Raw genomic sequence first — 22,999 nt, 5'->3', positions numbered from 1 at the left:
GCTACAGTCTCCACAAGGGCTTAATCAGGGCTGTCCTTAATCATGTCTTAATGGTGCCTGCGTCACCCGGGGACCAGAGGAGCCGGTGGATCCGTGCGACCACATCATCCATTCGCTCCTGCTCTCGGGGCCTGTGCCACATGGTATCATTTACAGACTGCCATGTTAGGGATCCCTAACAAGGCTTTTTTAAGACCCCAGCATGATTTATAACCGCTAATGCATTGGCGAATCATACCACCGAAGTAGCACTTGTCTTTTGTAGAGTTATATACCTAGCTACCTTCCTACCTACTTATTTATTTATCCGAGCGCCTGGAATTCTTCTCTCGGGATGTTTTAGTATTGACAGTAGGAATGTACAAACGAGCATAAAGACGCACAGGTAGGTATGACGCACACATATGCCAGAGAGAGTCTCCTGCGGTTCTCTGTCACCTGTCCTATAGGCTCTGGCTCTCCATATGAAGGCTGAAGCTTGAGCCATAGCAGGGTATGAAATTCATGAGTGTCTACATGGCAGGTTAAATTCACCCATGGGCAAAGAGACCTTCGATCTGTATCTCCCTCAGGGCGGGCAGACCAAAGCTTCCCGCTCCTGTTTTCACTCGCTCCTCACAGTCGCTTCACCTCTCCCCCTCTCTGTTTCTCTCCCTGCATGGGGGCGGTTTGGGGTGGAGGGTGCAGGGTTGCTTCGGTCTGGTTTGGGGGTTGACAGTTCAGCCTGTAATGAGACGAACCACCACGGTAGAACTCTGGGATGTGCGTTGGATGGAGGTCCGGGAAGTGCTGTTCCACGGCTGTCAATTCTTCTCTTAAGAAGCCGAGCCCTAGCCTTTTAACTCCGTCTCCGAGTGGCTCCGCAGTCCACAGATACAAACAAAGAGCAAGTCTGAAAGAAAGGAAAGATAGCTCCTCTTTATGTTTCCCGCTAGAGGCTTCCTAGCCTTTAAATGAAAAAGAGAGGTGAACTGAAACAGGCTTTTTGAGAAAAAAAAAAAAATTGGATTGGAAAGAAAAATAACAATTAAAATAATCCCAAACCCTCGTATTCTAAGAGCTAGTGCTAATTACATGCTAGCGTCTCATCCGAGGGTTTGGAGGTGACTGGGAGTGTCGTTCTAACTCAGACATCTGAGGAGTTAACTGGACTAAACAGATTCTTCTATTAATCCTCCACTTTTTTAGTAATTAAGCATGTTTGTGGATTTCTGCGTAATTAACACACCATTGAGAGTCAACGGTAATCTCTTCCTTTTGTTCAATAAAGTATCTGACCCGTTTTTTCAAAGAATGTATTGTAGTGTCATAATTTATGAAAATTGAATGAATCCTAACACAACTCCGATTTATTTGCATGAATAAGTAATGCACTCTTAATTTGACCTGCTGCTGGAGTAGTTGCTCTGTAATGCTAGGCATTTAAGAATCTGTTAACATGAGAGGAGATGCCACATGGATGCTCTGTTTTTTTTTGTTTAAAACAAAGTGTAAATATATGTCGAAAATGTATCCTTGTGCCACAGCTGACACAGAAAAGGGTATGCTGCTTTCGTGATGCGGAGAGACGAATTGTTGAATAAAGTTGTTATTTTTGTTCTCGCGTTACAAAAAGTATTGTCGTTGCTTCAAAACGTTATGGTTGAACCACTGATGGCAGATGGACTACTCTGACTTTGCTTTTCATACTTTTCTGGACCTTGACAGTGTAATTTACTTGTCTATGGGACAATCACAAGCCTCCCAGTTTTCATCCAAAATATCTTAAATTGTGTTCCGAAGACAAATTAATTTTTTACTGGTTTGGCACTTTTGGCCATTGAAGTCAATGATATTGACCAGTCAGATTTCACTGATGCTATTTGGAATCTCTCATAGGCAGCTCTCACTATCTGTTTGACCTTCTTCTACTTGTATAAAAGAAAATGCTTTTTAACATAGTTTGGTTTGACACACTGATTGCATCAATAGGCCGAGTCTTTGCTTGTGTTTTTCTCAGCAAGTGTTTCAACCTCAGCCCTGCTACCCACCCAACCATCCTGACAGCGTTTGGTGTCGAGACGTTTCGCTTTGGCTCTTGTTCTCTCCACCTGAGACTTCTTAACACTTTGTCAGATCTGAGCTGTTTGTGCCAAGGCTAAACTTTCATAAACTGCGAGCATTTGTCATATTGCTTTTTTTACTTTATTCTTTTTTCTTTTTTTGTTTTACCCCTTTCTGTCATCAATCTTTCATGGTGCCTGGCTGGTTGGCCACAGTCACTGAACAGTAAGGAGCTTGTCACGGCTTCGGGGAGTACAGCTCGGGGAGTTTGACTGGCCTCTTGGGTCCCGCTCTTTTGTCTGATAGCTATTAGTCACTGCCAATTACCCACAATTCTTTGCAGGGCCACAGACTAATCAACCTGATGGTCTTCTCAGTCTCACGTCTGTCACAGTGCTATTCTCAGTGCCTTCCAAAATACAATATACAACATCACGGCACGTAATCTTTGTTTACCTTTGACGGGTTTCCCAAACTTTTCCATTGTCTTCCATTGGTCAAGCCAACAGATAATCCCGCCCCCAATGCACTCTCTTGGCTATACTTCAAAATAAGCTACACAAATGATATTTAGGAAAAACGTTTTGAAGAGCATCGAACGACAAAACCAAACCATTATACATTGGTGGTTAGCTGTCACGCATTACTCTGCACTACAGTGTGAAATCATCAGATAGGACCTAAATTTTCCTGTGGTGAAGCTGGTAGAACCATCGAAGACGGTTTTGCTACAGTGGCTGTTTTGATTTTATTGAATTTCAAAGACCGTCAAAGAGTAGAGAGAGAGGGAAAAACATCAGTGAATTGATTAAAGTTTCATTTGGCCGTGTTGAATGGCTCCTGTTGTAAATCACTGAGGTTCTTTTGTAATGAGAAGTGAATGAGAAATTTAAAATCTCCTCGCATGTAAGCTGAGATTTCCATTCCCCAGTACACATACTTGCAGTCTCTCTAAACCACCCACCTACAGCCGTTCATGAACATTCACATTCGGCTCCATCTGTAAAAGTTGTTCTACAAGTCATAATCTGAACGTCAAAACACTGCTGTTCCCAAATTACACAGGTTGCTTTCTTTCTTTTTTTTCTTCTCCAAGATCATGTTAGTTGCATCATACATACCAAATGAATGTGGTTTTATTTCATTGCCATTGTTCAAGTAAATTGTGTCTGTATTTTTTTCTTCTTTCTGTTTTATGTTATAGCACAGTAGCTCCTTTTCTAGGTGTTATCTAGGGCTGGGCGAAATATCTAATCATAAGATCATGCACATCTAGTCAGTAAATCTGGTTCCGTGATTACCGCTAAATCGCCATCACCTGCTTTTAAATGGAGCAGCATTTCATTATCGCAGATGAATCGCCTTTGATAATGAACGCAATATTGCGTAGCTTGTAAATGATCTATGGCTCTGTCTATTAAATGCCGCTCCAATTATAAGCAGGTGATGGCGATTTAGCGGTAATCACGGAACCAGATTTACTGACTAGATGCACATGAGCTTATCATTAGATATATCACCCAGCCCTAGTGTTATCTTTAAATAATTAGTCTAAATACATTTACATGTAATGTTTGTTGTAGTAAGGTGTTCGAAAATAGTATTGTTGTTATTCTGAAACATTTTTTTTAAGTTTTCAGACGTACAATACAGGTTCATTAAGCAGAAATGTCTCTGTTTCTGTGTTTTCAACTGGTTTTTCAGTTAAATTATGGGAATCAAAATCCATATGTCTTTTTTTATGAATCAGTCAAAGAGACTCACCTCAGGTTTTGTTGTAATAACAAAAAGTAATGTATGTTAGGATAACATTTAAACAATTATTATAAATCAGTTATATTAAATAACATAGAAATATATTTTACTGTCATTGTTTACATTTTGGTAACGCATTATCTTCTTGCCAATCCACCAGTTTACATTTACAACTGCATGTTTGCAGTGTAAAAACATGGGATGATTATCACATTGGTCTGAACAAAAACAGCAGAATGGCTTATTGAAAATGCAGATTCGTTCTCTGCCAGCAGGAGGCCCTTTTGGAACAGCAGAACTATAGCGGTTTCCCCAGAAAATGGAGTTTGAGAAATGCAGCGCTCATATTTAGTTTAGTTTAATCCTAATATTAAGCCATATCACAATTCTTGTCTTTCCATCCCCAAAATTAAGACCACTTGAAATCATAATTAAGACTTTCTTGGACCTTGCTGTGCCTGATATGAATTTGATTTTACTAGAAAATTGATTTGGACTGGAGTCTGCCAGTTGGCGACCCCTGATATATAGTATATATGCCCAGTCCTAATATTAAGCCACTCCTTAGCAGTTTGAAGTTTGAATGCATACTTTACTGTCAATATACACCACAGTTAAAATCTGTAATATCATATAATAGTTTAACAATGTAAAATAACTGCATTCTATTTGAAATTATTTTAAAACGTAATTTATTCCTGTGGTGCAAAGCTTAATTTCCAGCATCATTACTCCAGTCTTCAGTATCACATGATCTTCAGAAACCATTCTGATAATGCTGGTTTGCTGCTCAAGACAAAATATACGTATTGTTTTTTTTTTTTTTTTTTTTTTTACATGTTCAAAGGAACAGCATTCAGTAGAAAATATAAATATTTTGTAACATTATAAATATCTCTACTGTCACTTCTGTTCAATTTCATATACCCATACTGAATAAAATTAGTTTTTCTTTAAAAAACAAAAAACAAAAATAAAGTCCTACTAACCCCAAACTTTTCAACGGTAGTGTACTAATGGTTATAATGTGTTTCCCTACATACTGTACACACGCATCGCTGAGTTTGTTGATAGCAATCTCTCTTTAGTCATCTAAAACTCCTCAGTCTGAAACCTTTGTCAATGAAGCATCCATGGATGAACTCTTCACAAAGCAAACCAGACAGCCTAACTCTCTCTCTGTCTCTATCTGTCTTTTTTTTTCTGTTCCAGTGGGCACCCCATATTACATGTCTCCCGAGCGAATACACGAAAACGGATATAACTTCAAATCTGACATCTGGTCGCTAGGCTGCCTGCTCTATGAGGTAAGGTATAGAAACCCATCCCATCACTCCCCCTCCTCCGTTTATACACCCCAACCCTCCCTAACTCTCCCATTCTCTTCCCGAGCTTCTCCCAGAGCTGTTTGTCTCCTTTTGAGAGACGCAATCCTACACCTTGCAGTCTGTCGAGAAAATTACAATATGGTTTTGTACTCTGAGGTTAATGGCTTCCACAAAGCATACCTGGAGAATGTCCCCGAGCTGATGAGGAAATTTGAATGACATTTACATGTGTTTTAAATAACATCCACTGCTCTTGCTACAAAATTATACTGGCTGCTTTGATTAGGCTTTAATAGCATACGCTTCTCCATGACACAGTGAACCAGATTTCTCTTCAGCTATCAGTCTAAATTGAAGATGAAGTTGCAAGGAGGTCAGCTGTGTTTTTTCGGCTGTGATAAATGTTTAGACCTTAAAGGGATAGATCAACCAAAATTGGAAGTTTTGTCATCATTTAATCACCCTCATGTCATTCCAAACCTTTTTGAATGAACCACGAATGGTATATTTTTGAAGAACATCTGTGCCTCTCTTCTCAGTATAATGAATGTGAACTTGAGCTGTCAAGCTTTAAAATGACACAAAAGCACCATAAAAGTGGTCTATTTGACTCTATTCCAAGTTTTCTGAATTCATACAGTAACCTTTTAATTTAAGTTGCTATTCATTAAGAATTTTCACCTCCAGTGAGCTGTTATAATTAAAGTTAGCAGTGATTGAATCTATGAGTCATTTTAGGGCTGCACGATGTGTCGTTTAAGCATCGATATCGCGATGTACGAATCCACGATAGTCACATCGCAAGGATGTGCGATGTAGGCTGTCATAGTTGATCCCTTATTCATTAACTGTACGGGCCAGCTGCTCCCCGGCCCTTGACGAATGTGAGAGAGAGAGTGCGCGCGCGCGAGAGAGAGCGTTTCAAACAACACGAGCGCTGTCTTGCTCTCTTTCCCTCGCGCATATTAATCAATTGACACGATGGTGTCGATGTTTAAATAATTTAAAATGAGAATGTAAATCTGCTCACCCCATTTTTGTTTGTAAGAAAAAATTAGATTAGATTTCATATCGCAATATATATCGCAGAAAAATAAAATATCGCAATGTAATTTTTTCCTAATATCATGCAGCCCTAATTTTAGAACCAAATCAACCAATTTGTGAACGAGTCATTCACACAGTTTTGTGAACTGGACTAATTGATTTAAAAAAAAAGATTATTACATTCATTAAAAAGAATTATAAATCATAAATTACACATTACTAACTCTTGCTCTCATAAATGTACCTAGAAGAGCTACTGTGGATGGATTTTCAGTTAATAACTACAGATTGTGGTCTGTTTAAAAAAAAAATGCAAAGCTTCAGAAAACTTGTAATACATACAGTATGACTCATACGATACAATTTTTATTATACTTTAACATTCTCTTTTTCATTTTGAGGCTTGGAAGCCGAAATATCTAAATACAAGAGGTAAATATGTTTGGACTGAGAGTGAATGAATATGATTCATAAGTTACTGTTTTTTTGTTTTGGTTTTTTTTTTTATCCTCAAATTGATTTTTGCTAATTCTGATCAATTTGGTTCAATATAGAGTTCAATTAGGTTTAACAATAAACTGAACTGTCCTTTTAAGCAATCGACAGCTTAGGATCTTACATACCAGATCTAGTGAAATCGCAGAGGCCCGTTCAAAAGTGGGCATTTTGTGTTTAGTTTTTTGGTCCTGGTTTCCTCTTAACCAGGTGACTTGGGCCACCTGGAATGGGTAGCAGCAATCCGTAAATGACACAATGCTTGATCCCATGGGATGTACTAGTTACTACCAAAAACTGGTGTGTAAACACATACAAGCTGGCGCAAATTCACACTGGCACAGTTTGGAAATAGACACATTGTTAGTCCGGTACCCATCTATTCCTTCAATCCCCTGAGTGTTTGTTTTTTTCTTTTGCTGCTTTTTTGGGAGGAAGCTTACCAGTAGCTACACCTCCCAAAATGCCCGGGGGCTGAGAAACAACAATCTGAGTTCACCGCTGCTTGGAGACAGTGTTTCTTGGCACTAATTAGTCTCCCATAAAGCACCAGGCCCATCAGTGTGATCAGTCCGCCCTGCTTAGCAGTGGCCATGGGTCAGCCAAGTGCAGGGAGAAGGCAAACGAGGAACAGTTGTGATCCCTTAAGTTTCTGTTAAAGCCAGGTCCGAGCTCGGCCTTGAGCAGATCGGCACTGTTGCGCTTTGGTACACGAAGACTTTCATCTTATCCCGCTTCCAGCAGGTCACATGACCTAGTGGAGGTGGATAGCTGGGAGGTGATGAATTGACATCTGTTTGAGTGACAGATCTGATGATCGGCAAACCCGCCGGCAGTTGCTGTGATGTTACAGTAAAGGAGGATTTCTTTTTCTTTCATTATTGCAAAGTTTTCAAGCTTTCAGTTGATCATCTCAATGTGTATTAGAAATGTTTATAAGTAACTCTAAAAATCAAAAGGTGGCAACAATTTTTTTTATATATATATATATTTATCAGTGTCAGTGGCATGTCCTCAAAGAAAATGAAGAAAAGTTGAAGAAAAAAATTACATTTTACAATCAAATTGTTTTTCAAGCTTTACATTATTTTCATATTTTATTTATTTAAAATAAAATGTATTATGTATGATATTACATCTATATATTTTTTTTTATTTTTTTTATCTAATGATAAAGAAAATAAGAACAATTAAAGAAAACCCCCTTCCCCTCCATTTTTATTTGTATTATTAATTTATTTCTTACAACATTTTATGATTTTTTTTTCACAGTTTTGTAAAGTTGCATAACTTGACATTTTACAACCTGATCTAATATTATAAGTAGGGCTGGGCAATTTTGGAAAAAATTAAAATCTCGATTTTTCCAGAATGTAAACTACATTTCAAGTTACTTTTACTTTGTTAACCATATAGTTATTCTATTCAAAGTGCAGTGCAGTGCAAAGTTTTCAACATGATGTAAATAAATGTTAATCAAATCACTTGTTAAATATCTTTTCAGAAAAGAAGCAAAAACTACAACTGCATATTGTACAAACTAATATGTCTTATACATATTATGTTTCAGAAATAATACGAGCAAAGTTATTTTAGAAAATCTCAGCCTGTCATGATGCAAACATGTAATATCAGACATGCAGTAGTTGTTTTTTTATTAGATCATGCTACTTTTCCATTATTTTATCTCTGTAAACATGGATGTGGTTGACTGTTGCGCTTGCGTCTCTTGTAGTGTCTCATGCATGAAATGCCATTCTAAAAACATGGTGCCCAAGTTAAAAGAAATTCACTCCTATCTTCTTGCATGTTTTGCCTATTCCACTGCCCGCGTCACATCTTTGTCAAAATAAAAGTACAGTGTGTATGATGCCTAGCGCTAAATTTATGGTCCTTCACAAAGCATCACACATGAGCGGTTAATTACATGGGTTGACATGCAGTTGAATCATTCTTTTCTCTTCACTGTTATCACCGGCATATTGTCAAAGTGTCTAATTCTAACATTTGGCAATATTTCAAATATCGCAATTCCTCGATTTAAAAAAAAAACAAAAATTAAATTGTGGCAAAACACTCAATTCAAAATAAACCATTAAATAGGGAAAACCGCCCATCCCTAATTATAAGTTTGTTAAATGTTATTATCACAAGGTTCTGTGGAATACTTGACTCTGATTGGTCAGTCTTGACATTCTGAGGTCTGTTATCCCTCTGTATTTTGTGCCTTATTATTTACTAAGTGGCAAGTAGCCATGTAATAAGCGGCATAATGTACATCCAGCTGTTTGTGATCACAGAATAATCCCCTTCAGAGTGATAAAAGCCCCCCCCCCTTCTACAATAAAAACCGTCTGGATGTACATTATCCCTTACATAATCTGTGAGGCAGGTTTTTCCAAGTTTTTTCTCCATTATAATATGAGAACAGCTGCATCTCTCTGACATTTTGCCTTTATGCCACCCCCCAGAATATCAAAATTAATTGTAATTTAGAATAGTAATTTATGTTCATCATAGTAGAGATATATTCAAGCCATGAATTCATGAAATCAATTTTTTATGTATTTTTTTTTATAATTTAATAGATTGGACAAAAAATATTATGTCATTTTATTGACCTTAATTTCACTTCATTTATTTTTGTGTGTGTAAACATTGTCTTAGTAGACAATCGAAAGCTAGCTGCAGTGCTGAACTGCTGAATTCGTAATTTGCACACTTGTGCCATCTTCCATTGATCCTCATTGATCTATTTTGTATGAAAGGCCTATATGTGTGCATGTAATTCCTTTATTCTGAGAGCATGAATCTTTCAGTCGATCGGTTATGGGGGATTCGAGGAGGGTGGGGGCAGTGCAAGCTGTTGAGGTCACGAGGCCTCGATTGAAAATCATCAATACCTGTGCATTGTATTCCTCGATATGCATCTGCTATTCCCTTTGATGCTGATGCTCTCAGTTGGAGCTCATTTGGTCAGCTGATCATCCTGTGATTAAAGAGGAGGGCTGCAGGACAAGGCCAGAGTTGGGGTTGACTCCCAAATGGCCTTCACGGCAGGCAGGACACGTGCTCTCCACTGTGCATCTGTCAATAGGACTCCACTGTACTGCATGGTCCATCTGAATTATTGACAGCTCTCTGCGAGAAAAAGTGTGGTTTTGTGGTGGGTGGAAGAATTGAGGGTCACACCGTCTGTTTGGGTGTTTAGTTAATTTTTAACTTTTTTTTAAAGTAATTTTTAAGTAAAATACACAATAAATGATTTAGTGTGCTGAAAGCTAACTACTGTTAAACTTGATTCCAAGTTTTGCAGCCATTCCCTCATGTGCACACTTGTATGATTTTTTTTTTTTTTTTAAATAAATCAAAAGTGTTGTTCCAGATTTGTGACTGATTTCTCAAAAACTGAGCTTTCAGTAAGATTTTGTTTGGGTAAATTACCGGACATTTCCACTAGATGAAATTAATTTCCTATTCATTTCTAATATATTCACTTTTGACCATAAGGAGTTTGGACTGTTTAAACTTTTTGAACCTTTTTTGGATAATTATTATTTTTGTGTTCACAATAACAAGTGGCAAAACCTTTAACAAGTTTTGTACCATTCTGATGAGAAAAACCTAAATAATACACGCACACACACTATATATATTTATAGTTATAGATATATATGCAAATCAGGTAATGCAACTGGTTAAAATTTATTGTAAGTAAACCATGTCACAAATGTAAAAAGATTTTCATACTTATTTAGCTTTTCAAATGAAACTAATTTCAGTCTTCCTAATTTTTAAGTTCCATATAATACCTAGTTTGTTTTTAATTTAATATATATACTACTGTTATCCCATACCTGAATAGTAAACATCCATCAAAACGTTTGAGCTAATTAAACCTGCCCCGCTTCCTATTCAAATATATATTACCCAATATACCTTGGTTTCTTCTCACCACGGATCTCAGATTTTAATTTGATAGCTTAGTGAATTAATTCGGCTCAGCCGAGTGTACAGATCTGGAATACTCATGTTCTTTAAAGATGCTTTGGGAGAGCGGCGTACGTGAACGCTGGCATCTCGGAAGAACTCTTAACATTCTGATGAGCCCCATGTTTTGCTAATGATGCATAAAACCGAGAAGCGTTGCACACTCATTCAGCAAATTTACAAACATAACACGTCTGAAACTTTTCTTCTCGGGGTGTTGGTGCTACTGAGAGAAGAAGTGGTGATTTTTCTCTTCTCATTTGTTCATGAGGAAAACCCAAAGCTGTAACATCACTGTGTGTGGAGGTTTGGCTTTCGTACAAGTCAGTGACTGTTTGTGGCATCAGACAGGGACTTTTCATGTCGCAGAATATGGATTCATAATTAATTGTGTTCCTTCCTTATGCCTGCGCCTCCATTTTATTAATATGTCATTAAAGAAGAGTGCGAGAAGGATGAGCAACATGAAATATTGATGGTTTTCTCACACTTGAACATGACCCTTTTCATGCACTAAGCCCTCTTCCATGGCTCCTGAGAACCAGGACCTTTGCTATTAAATTAATTGGCATACAAAGAGTTAAAGAAAGATCAATAAAGATAATGGCAAGATCTCATTGACTGAGACAAATGATGATACAATAAGCCAGTATATTTCATGTTATTTGTGATAACCGGTAAATGGTTGACATTAAAATTCTATATTATTTTGTCAAAATAAATACATTTAAAATGTAATTAAAAAAAAGAAATCTGTTGTTTTAAGTGCTACAAATGAATTTAGGAATCACAAAACAATGTACAGTTTGAAAAATAGATATCCATTTTTAGATTTGTCAGTGATTACATTTTTCACTAAAATTATCAGTGTTTTTAAAGGATTAAGATTTAAGTTGAATCAATCTGAATGTAAAAATTGCGTAAATAAGCATGAACAATTATTGACCAATATGATAAATATAAAAAATTCAGATTTCCAATGTTGCTCCAATAAATATAGATATATCCATCTCTACTTGAAAAAAAATGTAACCTGAAAATGGCATCTAAATGAAATGTTTTTGATTTAAAACCGTTATAGTCTAAAATATTGTTTAACATCACTTAATCAACCAAAATTAATTAATGTATACCAACAAAGCTTATTTTATGATTTAAATCGGGTAGATATTGCTCTATATGGTACAATTGTAATTACCACTTCTATTCGATATAAAAAAAGTATATAGAAACCGTTGACACAATGACAGAAGACCTAAATTTAATGTTGTAGTTGACACTTTTTGCAATTAAGTAAATCATAGCAGCTAGAATTGCAGTCTTTTAGGTTGCGATTGATTTGGGTTTTGCTATGTTTGGTGTGCCAAAATGCGTCATAACAATTCATAATGCAAGTTCAAGTTGCATTCTCAGTGCTACCACAAGGTGCGCTGTGTTAGTATTCTGAATTGATGTCTGCATTTGCATCGAGAAAAAATATTCTTAGTATATAGTATTTTATATAAAAAAATCTGTTTTTTTCTAAAGAGTTCAGCAATTAAAAAAAGAATTGTAGCAAGCCAGGGCGGTCGGTTTGTATTCAGGTATGTACTAGAAAAGAGTCTGTTTTTGTCTTCCTATCTGGGTGGCCTTATGTTTTTGTCTTTTTTAGTTGTTTTAGTTTGTTGTGATATTGTGAGTATCTATGTGTGTGTGTGTTTCTGAGCAGGCGTGGCTGTTTTTACGTGTCTGGTGTGTATTTGTGTCAGCACACTTATGTGTTGGTGGTTGAGATTCTGTTTAACTATGTTCCTCTGAGCTTTGGTGTCTGTGTGTGCGTTTTTCCCTCCTCTTTTGTGTGCGTCTGTGAGAGTGTAAACGCGTGTGTCTTTCGCCACCTTGCACCGGTAGCCGAAGCCCCTCAGACAGACAGCAGGCCAGCGTGGTGCGGGGTGGACTCCTCTGGAATACCAATGAAGAGAGCTGCTGGGCTCCGGGGGTCAGGGAGCAAGTCAATCATCTTGCCCATCGCCTGGGCGCCCCGAATCAAATTAGCCTGTAAAAATTCAGGGGCCGGGAGCACGGGGCGAGCAGCTGTCAGGGCCAAGAGCGCCCAGGCACTAATGAACCAGATGAATAGTGCAAAAACTCCAAAATAAAAACAGGACAGTTGACATTTTTCATCTGTCAGAAGCAGAAGATGCATGAAAATATGGTGGTCCTTGTTTAACCCTTTGCTGGCTACAGCTGCTACTCGCCCCTGACCCCCCTCTGTGGCCACACTTCCACAGGTACACACACAGCATGTAAACAGTCAAAGCCACCACCGCATTTTTATCTCTCTAAGTGCCATTCTATGGTACTGCATGTCGCAATTATCCAGAGGAACTTATTGCAAGAGAGATAGATGTTGCTATGAAATTACACTATAGGCATATAATCTTCTTATGGAGGAGAACATCATCTAGCCTTTTGTTTTGTATACATACATATATATAAATATACATATCTCATTAGCAAAAGTATATTTCAAACTTTATACATTTACACACACACGCATATATATATATATATATATATATATATATATATATATATATATATATATATATATATATATATATATATATATATATATATATATATATATATATATATATTAGTATTCAAATATGTATGTATTAAATATGTACATTATTAATATATAAATATGTACATTATTAATATATAAATGAGTTCAACCATCATATTTAAATTAATTGAAAACAGCTTTGAATGTTTTGGAACTGTTTTAGTGGAAGGCAGTGATTGGATCTTATTCTGTTAGATGACGTTACTCACATTTTTGTTTTTTATTAATGTATTTCAAATAAATAATTTTAACCACTTTTTATGGTATAGGTACAATACTCAACAATATAAAAACTTTATAGAAAACATTGACATGATGACAGTAGACTTGAATTTAATGCTGTAGTTGACACTTTTCATGATTTAATAAATCACAGCTGCTTGAATTGCAGTCGTTTATATTGTTGTATATTGATTGATTGTGTTTCACTTTGTTAGCTTCATTCGATGCGCCAAAATTTATCAGAACACATTTCGTATTGCATGTTTGCTTTTTATTCTCAGTGCTACCACAATGGGTGCTGTTAGCACAAGACTGTCTTTTACAACCAGTTTTCTCCTTTCTCCTTTATGCGTGGTTAGTGGAAAAACTAACATTTTGAAGTCACTGAAATAAAGTCATAAAACACATACAGAATATTTTTTCACAAGACTGTCAAGGAGCTTGAAGTCTAAAATATTTTGCTTCAAAATGGGGTGAGAATCATCTTGTTTACTCAATCACAGAAAACAATAGATTGATAAAAATTTTCTAAGACACTTTATGTTGGTAAAGGGCATATGCGAGTAGGCGTCAACTATCATGAATATCATTGTGATTTACACCTGAGCAGACAAAGGCCTGCATAATGAGCTGCAGTTATTGTTATTATTATAATTAATGTTGAAAAAAACTGAGATAAGCATTGAGAACAGCATTGTTTGTAACATTTATCGCATTAACCGTTTTTGTTTATCATCATTTGTGTGCTAAATAGAATGTAGCTTTAATCACAGGAATACATTAAATTGTACAATATATTCAAATAGAAAGCAGTTATTTTAAATATTAAAAATATTTAACAATATTACCGCTTTAGCAAACTGGTATTGACTGGTATTGTGTCATGTTGAAATATGTAAATGAACATCACATTTTGTTTCAAAAGGGTATATTGTTTATGTGCTCTTAAATAAACTAAATGATAAACTAAATTATTAACATTATTTTGATGGTCACTGATACTAGTAGTTCAGTAGAACAATTAGATTATGCGAATGAAACTTCATAATGTTTCACTTGATTATACATTTAGTCAGGAATTATAGTTCGGAAAAGTCTGGAAAAAGTCTAGCTAGTAAAATGTGTACACGTTACGTGAAACCTAATACAACTATAGAAATTTAAAAAAGAGACTTAGTTATGTTTATGATCTCTGCTGGATTAAGAGCTTCATTATTTTTCTGAGGAAATCCAAATCTCAAATCCTGAGGTAATCCTCATCACATCTTTTTCGGGTGAATTATGTCTTATTCTTCTCATCGCGAAGCAAACAGTAAAATAAAAACACTTGAACAGTCTCACTGCTCTGTTTTCTGTAGTGTGAGCGTATTCAAGCCGTGTGTTTCAGTGAAACATTAGAATCTGAATAGCGGGTGGGCGTGGTCACATTAGAAGATAATGAAGGGAGACGTGAAAGACGGACATCGTGTTTCTTTCATATGGATTACTTTATCACAGAATATTTGTTTTTAATAGTAACTTTTAACCTTGTTTAGTTTAAAAGTAGACATGTCAAGCTTTCTATAGATATCTCTCTCATGTCTCTTTGTTGCGCATTCACTGAGATACAGTTCATTTTAATGACGTGTTTGTAAATGAAGATCAGCGCAGACCAAGGCTGCAGACAGCACACCTTGTTTATCTTTATTTTATAAATGCACAAAGATTTGTTGTTATTATTTGTGGATACGAATAAAAGTAGACCCTTTACAGATTCGATTGATGTATTGCTCTTATCTGTACGATCAAAACCGAAAATGTAATTTTAGTTCTTTTCAGGGTTATCAGGAGAAAACGCCTCAGCAAGCGTATATGCGGGGAACGACTCCAGAGGGTTAAATGGCTTTTGATGGAAGGCTGTGATTGGATCTAAAACTTTCAGATGACATAACTCACATTTGTTATTCATCTCTTTCTGCTTTAGCAAAGTCATGCCTTATTTCACAGAGCATCTGCTGAAATGTCACAGTGTTTTTGTGTGTGTGTGTGTGTGTGTGTCATTGTGCTTTCTTGGGATAAGAACCATACAAGAAGAAGAAAAAAATGCAACACAGCACAGGCTAACCAAACTCTTTCTCAAATACAGGTGTGATTTTGGTTATAGTATTTAATTATCACTCTCGTTAATGTCACTTATGCAGGCGTATGTGTGTGGCACATTTATATTAGAAGTACTGGTTGCTCTGAAAATGCTACACATTGCAGAATCATCCCAGTTCCAGCCCTGCCGGTGATTAGAGAGGGCCTCCCCGTCCTCCTCCCATTCCCATCTCGTGCGGAGCAGCGATGAATTCGGCTTTGCTCCATGAGTTCTGCCACTCTGTGCTCCTATCCTCCGCTCCTCCTCTGACAGCCCAGACGGTCGTTTTTGCCTCGCTCTATCACACCCCCTCTCACCCCCACCCCCTTAACTCGCTTGCCATTTCCTCTCTGTCCTTCTATGTCAATTTAATTGAGTTTTCGTCCAGTGTGCGTTTGCGGTGTAGTGGTTTCGTGCGAGTACTCTGTAGCTTGCATGCTTGGCATCTGGAAAGCTTTTTTCTGAAAGTGTCCTCACCCACAGTCAGTGGATTTGCTTGGGGCTTTTTTTGCCAGTCTGCTTTTGCAGTATCATAATCTCATAACGTCATCAAAGCATTGCCTTCCTGGCTGAGCGGGATTGCACAGCTCCAGGCTACCAGGATGCACTGCATGTCTTCGGTATCGCCATGATTTATGTCCCGAAACTGTGACGTAGACAGTGTTGTTCATCTCCTTCTGCCTTCTTTTCCACAAACCATCTACTGAAATGCTGAAATATCAACATCTTGATATTTTTTACGGCTTTATTGGGACAGAACATCCATAATCGTCCTTGCTAAGTTTCAGACCAGAAATAGAAAGCTAATTGGCTATGTGTTGTCAAATGTGTCCAGATTTATTAAGACCAACTTATAGTTCATGCACATTTTTAAAAGTATTTTTATTACCGTATTTTCCGGACTATAAGTCGCACTTATTTTATGGTTTGGCTGGTCCTGCGACTTATAGTCAGGTGCGACTTATTTATCAAAATTAATTTGACATGAACCAAGATAAATTAACTAAGAGACCTGAACCAAGAGAAAACATTACCATCTACAACCGCGAGAGGGCGCTCTATACTACTCAGTGCTGCTGTAGTCTAAACTGAAGACATAGAGCGCCCTCTCGCAGCTGGAGACGGTAATGTTTTCGCTTGTTTCTAAATAAATGTGACTTATAGTCCAGTGCGACTTATGTATGTTTTTTTTTTCCTCATCATGGCGTATTTTTGGACTAATGCGACTTATAGTCCAAAAAATATGGTAATTAGCGCATCTTTGATGACTTGTGTCAATGTCCCTTTTAACAACAACGTAGATATGCAACAACACAGAAATATGTGAGCAGTGTGGACACACTTCACCTTGATCTACAATGATGCATGAGTAGCAATATGTAAAATTTGTTCACTTGAAATATCTGGAAGCAGCTCATCGCCCAAGAAATTTACTACAACTAAATTTATCACCGGAGAACATGAAAATCTGAATAGTATGGAACATGCTCTACAGACTTGACTCCTAGCTTTCTGACATCTTATTGCCATCTGTTGCAGGGTTGTGTATGAGAGATATGGGTTACTTGCATTGGAGTGAATGAATCACTCAACCTCCAAGTGTGAACTCTGAAGTCAATTAAATGGCACAACCATGAAAATAACAGTAAAATGATGTAAAGTCATTTAGTTTTTTCTTCACAGAAATCAATTTTTTATCACTTAAACCTTTGAAATCACAAACTTTTAATTGAATTAAAACAATATTAACCTTGCCAAGTAGCTTCATAAGAAAACTTTTTTTTAAGCTAACAAGACGTCTCGAACCAAAAGTCCTTTTCTCTAAACAGGTATTTCACATTTCTTTTCTTGTCTTATAGATGGCCGCCTTGCAGAGTCCATTCTACGGGGACAAAATGAACCTCTACTCGCTGTGTAAAAAGATTGAGCAGTGTGACTACCCACCACTGCCGTCTGACCATTACTCTGAAGAGGTATGTTTCAAGCACAAGAGATCTGAACTCACTTTCTTCTGAAGTTGTGGTCACATTTAACATTGTTCGACGGGTTCTCACAGACATAATCCAGTCATAGCAATAAGAATCTATGCAAATAGGAATGCAGATTTCACAGTAAGTTCAAATTGTGCATCCATGTTTGAAATTTCGCCAAAATGTGACCTCACCTTATTATTTGTGAATATATCACATAGAGCGTCCATTCTGTGGTTGTCCTTCAACAGGCTAGTTCACCCCAAAATGTCAATCTTGTCATTATTTACTAGTTATTTTAAAGAACATTCCAACTGTTTTTGTCCCTACATTATAAGTCAGTGGTGGGGTCCAGACAACAACTTTGGTCCCCATTGACTTTCATTGTATGTAAAAAAAAAAAAAAAAAAAAAAAAAAACTGATTTGGAACAACAAGAGGAAAAGTAAATGATACATACATACATACATACATACATACATACATACATACATACATACATACATACATACATACATATATATATATATATATATATATATATATATATATATATATATATATATATACAATTTTTTTTTTTTTTTTTTTTTTTTTTTACTTATTAGCAGCATCTTATTTGTAGTTCTCAAGTTCATAGTAGTCCATCAAGTTGACCAACAGCGAACTCATCCTCAGTTCAGCTTTTGCAGTGCTGCAGGGAGGCCTGGCTCCCTCCCTGTCTACATGTAAACAATGCTCCTCAAGGTGAAAGGCAAAAAAAGTGTCAGCCGCTCATCTTTGGTGTGTCATTTACCATCTCCTTGTATCTCACCTGACAGTCTGCCCCCCTTAAAACCGGGGGGAAAAACTGTGACCATCGACACCCCCGCATTTCTCTCATGCAAAAGCATGAATATTTTACATATCTGCATCCTTACTTGCCCCTCCCCCTCCCCATTTCTTCTCCACTAATTCTCAGACTGTCTGCATTTGCATTTCACATGCCGGCTGATTAGGAGACGCCGCGCCATGCAACAGCAGCCAGGCCCCGGCAAGAGAGGCGGTTGCCATGGCGATCCGACACAGGGGCATCTTCTTTCCTTCCGCTTTTTTTTCCTCTTTCCCCCCACTTTTAATGATGTTGCTGCTGCTTGTCTGGGCTCAGTTTATTTCTCAGTGCAGCATCACGACTCTCAATCCCGTCTGTGAATTGCAGAGACTGTTTCTGTACAGTTTTTTTTTAAAGACTAGTAGAGAATTAAGAAACGTTTGCAGGGCCAGAAGGCTTCTTGGTAGTAGTTACATTGCTTAGAGCCTATCCCTTGTCTGTCCTGTTCACTGAGCTCTGAAACGCTTGCCATTGTTGTCAATCATTTACCCAATGACTAATACAGGGCTCCAGACTACAACTAAAACCGTTGTACATGTGATGACAGATATATTTTAATATGTTTGTTTTGTTTGTTTGTTTGTTTGTTTGTTTATCATTGTTATATTTTTAAGTATATTTATCAAAATGTAAAAAATTATTTTATGTAAAAAACGAGTTAAATTAGCAACAGTCCGGAAGACTTTGTGCACATTTATATTATATTATATTATATTATAAAAATAGAAAAATATATATTATTTATAATTATAAATATATTATATATTATAATTATGTATACTTTTTTACAGTTTGTATACTTGTAATATATAAATGATATATAAATTGTATGTTGTGCACACAATAATTTCTTTTATATTTAATTTGTATATAATTTATATATTATATCTATACATATATCTTAAAATATATCAAATTATATCTTCCAACATTTATTAATAAATTATTAAAATTATATTTAATGGACCTGAGATAAATGGACTAACAATTGTATTTTTATTAAAATTTACTTACAATAAAAAAAAAAATAGAGAGAGAGAGAGAAATATATATATATATATATATATGTGTGTGTGTGTGTGTGTGTGTGTGTGTGTGTGTGTGTGTGTGTGTATATATATATATATATATATATATATATATATATGTATATATATATATATATATGTATATATATATATATATATGTATATATATATATATATATATATATATATATGTATATATGTGTATATATATATGTATATATATGTATATGTATATGTATATGTATATATATGTATATATATATATATATATATGTATATATATATATATATATATATATATATATGTATGTGTGTGTATATATATATATATATATATATATATATATATATATATATATATATATATATATATGTGTGTGTGTGTAATATATATGTATGTATGTGTGTATGTATGTGTATGATATATGTATGTGTGTGTGTGTGTGTGTGTATATATATATATATATATATATATATATATATATATATATATATATATATATATAATAGATAGATACATATATTTACATGCATGTTTGTGTGTGTATATATATTATGTATGTATGTATGTAAACACATGCACATACTAGGGCTGTGCAAAAAATCTAATTCGATTTCCATGCGCATCTCGTCACTAAAGGCGCTCCTGTAATTAGTTGTATATCTCCAGCACGTATGTTCAGATCAGGGTTGCCAGGTTTTCACAACAAAGCCTGCCCAGATGCTTCTTAAAACTAGTCCAAAACTAGCCCAATCACGTTTCCAGGTGATCCCCGATAAAAATTGCGTCCTGGGGTTAAAATGCACAATTTTTGGCAGGGTTGCCTTGGTAAAATTTGCATTTTAGGGGTTTAAATATTATCTTATTGGGATGCACAAGCTACACAAAATTGCAGGTGATTCATTGCCTATTGTGTGTTAATTGTCAGTGAACTACGGCTCTGTGTAGTAAATGCTGCTCCACCTGAACCAATTGGACAGGTTTTGTTTTGAAAACTTGGCAATCCTGATCTGAACGCACGTGCTGGAGATATACTAGGGGAGCCTTTACTGACTAAATGCGCATGAAAATTGCCTTTGATTTTTTGCACAGCCCTAGCACATACATATAAATGTATATATTTATATGGCAGAAAAATAATAAGCAGGATGACCACATCAAATGGGACATAAACCGCTTTTGAGAAACTTTATTAAGCAATCCTGTAATATATCAACTTGTCAATGGCTCTCTTGTCACCTTTGTTTTATGTGGAGCATTGTATAATGGATCTGTATTATGAATTAACATTCTTTTTTCTCTCTTTTTTTTCCCTCAAGCTGAGAAAACTGGTAGATATGTGCATCAACCCAGACCCAGAGAAAAGGCCCGACATCACCTACGTATATGACGTCGCCAAACACATGCACGCCTTGACGATCGCAAACTGAGTCTGCTACCCGATTCCTCTTGCTTCTACTTTTAAGACCTTCGTCTGGCCCACAAATGTCATTTAAAGCTTGTTTTGCTCCATCGTAATGCAACCTGACAGCTTTCAGTACAAAAAAATACAACGAGTCACAAAGCAAGGCCTTTTGGTTTACTAGAACTACACTCAAAAAGGCTATAATGACCATTGCCCTTTACATATAGCACTTCTAAGAAGAAAAAGGAAAAATAAGCAGTGTTGTAAACTGGTTTGACTTGATTTTTGCTCTTTCCGATGTTGATACTATGCGATGATTGCATATTTACCTCCATTTTTCCCTGTCATTAGCATGAAATGTAAATCTGACATGCTTTTCAAAATCCCACAATGCCCGTTCCAAGAACATTTTCACAGCAAAACCTTACGAGAAAAACATCTCTATAAAAAAAAAAAGAATTAAAATTCCCCTTAAAAGGCAACTTTGTTGCATTCGAAATGTCAGAGGTTTGTCGTTCTATTAAAAGAGCGTGAGATCATAGTAATATTTGTCGCAATTTCCATGGACGAAATAACTAGTCCAGATCTAAACCTCAGCAGTTTGTTCTTGCATCTTGCTGTGATGCTATAAAAGCATGCATTCAATCCAAGTATTTCCTGTCCGTCCGCACCTGAATATATTTATTGCAATACTTCTTGGTTTTCAAGCCTTAGACCTTTGCCGTTTAAAATGTGTTAAATAAATCATAGATCATGACAATACGTGTGCGTTCATGTAACGCATTCAGGTTGAAGTCTTCCTAGTATCCGCACCTCTCCGGCTGATACTTGAACTTTAATAAATGATTAATGCAAAGGCTTCACTTGCAATGCAGTAACTTATAAATATTCACACAGTGCCTTGTTCTGCACTTCAGAAAGCGCAAAAGCAGAGCCTTTCTTCCTGTAAACCAAAACACGGTCTTATACCGAACTGGCAACAATTACATCATTCGGTCGCTTTACATGAAACACAACCAGTGTGTCGAGCGTCCTGAGAGAGGTACGTTTACAAATGACTTTTTGCAACGCGTCGTGTGAGTGCGTTTGACCTCGGACAATTCCGCTACGTTTAAACTGAAACGTTTTGACCTCTTCCAGGCTGTAATCTCTGTGCTCCTGTGCTGCTTTTCCAGAATGTGGCTTGTGATCTTTGGCAGACTCGGCCTAATATGAGTTACACAAGCGTTATGAAGTTATACTATACAGACAGCAGCTATTACGCAGCACCTTTTGCAGACAGTAGGATTTGCTGTGATTGTACCAAGTATAAAATGGTATGTTTTTTTCTAACTTTAGTCGAGAGCGTTTTTAGTGTTTACTTATATTTTTTGTCGGTGTTTTGCAATAATCACCTTTTTCTTTCGTCTTTTTGTTAACACGATAACAGATTATGCTTGTTGCTTTATAGATGATAGTATGTATTTATCTTGACGAGGCACGCGAGGCCTGTTCCAGCGAGATCTGGATCCTTTACCGCGGTAAAGCACACATGAACCGAACGCTCACTGTCTGCCAGACTACTTTCACCCCAATCGTTTGGGAGGAGAAGAGAAGAAAGGCAACTTTTTATTTATTTGTCTTTTTTGACGGTTTATTTGAACATGTTTAACATTCAAGATGCACATTCATTCTTTATATGCTAATTGAAATGGAAAAAAATAAAATTAAATGACTTAAACATTTTACTTTGGTGTTGTGTTTATTAAACGTTTAAACTGACTCATCATTTAGCATTTGCAAAATTAGCAAAACATTGAAACTTTTTAACTATGAATCTCTGTTTTGCTGCTTTCGGAGTCATTTTAATTGCCAATCAATCCCCCAAAGCGTCTCCCACTCGTATTTGCTTGTGTTTATTTGTATTCTTTTAGCGACTGTCTCCACTTAGCCCTGAGCTTTATTAGCTGCCAGCGTGTCGCGCTCGTGCCCCAGGGACCACGTCCGGGTTATTCCCTCCAGGAAAGACATCGACAAGGGGACTATTTCCCCTCATTCTAATGAATTCCTCAAGGAGAGCTGATTTCTTCACTGGAAATCACTCCCTTGAAACTAGCAGAACAACGAAAACAAACT

At 36.4% G+C, this 22,999-nt stretch overlaps 1 protein-coding gene across 2 annotated transcripts in view; it reads left to right on the top strand.

Annotated features, from left to right (window-relative positions):
• The window catches only part of nek7 (NIMA-related kinase 7), a 64,983-nt gene extending 42,374 nt beyond the window's left edge, over nucleotides 1-22,609 (top strand). For both annotated transcript variants that reach the window (XM_052539283.1, XM_052539282.1), the window contains 3 exons: nucleotides 5,011-5,105; nucleotides 17,470-17,583; nucleotides 20,799-22,609. In XM_052539283.1, the coding sequence (XP_052395243.1) occupies nucleotides 5,011-5,105; nucleotides 17,470-17,583; nucleotides 20,799-20,909 (320 nt within the window). In that variant the 3' untranslated portion in view covers nucleotides 20,910-22,609. The remainder of the gene's footprint in view (nucleotides 1-5,010; nucleotides 5,106-17,469; nucleotides 17,584-20,798) is intronic.
• Nucleotides 22,610-22,999: the final 390 nt, after the last annotated feature.

The sequence above is a fragment of the Carassius gibelio genome, chromosome A22, assembly GCF_023724105.1.
Source record: "Carassius gibelio isolate Cgi1373 ecotype wild population from Czech Republic chromosome A22, carGib1.2-hapl.c, whole genome shotgun sequence".
Classification (NCBI taxonomy): domain Eukaryota; kingdom Metazoa; phylum Chordata; class Actinopteri; order Cypriniformes; family Cyprinidae; genus Carassius; species Carassius gibelio.
The sequence above is the reverse complement of the archived record's forward strand: the minus strand, read 5'-3'. Positions and strand labels throughout refer to the sequence as shown.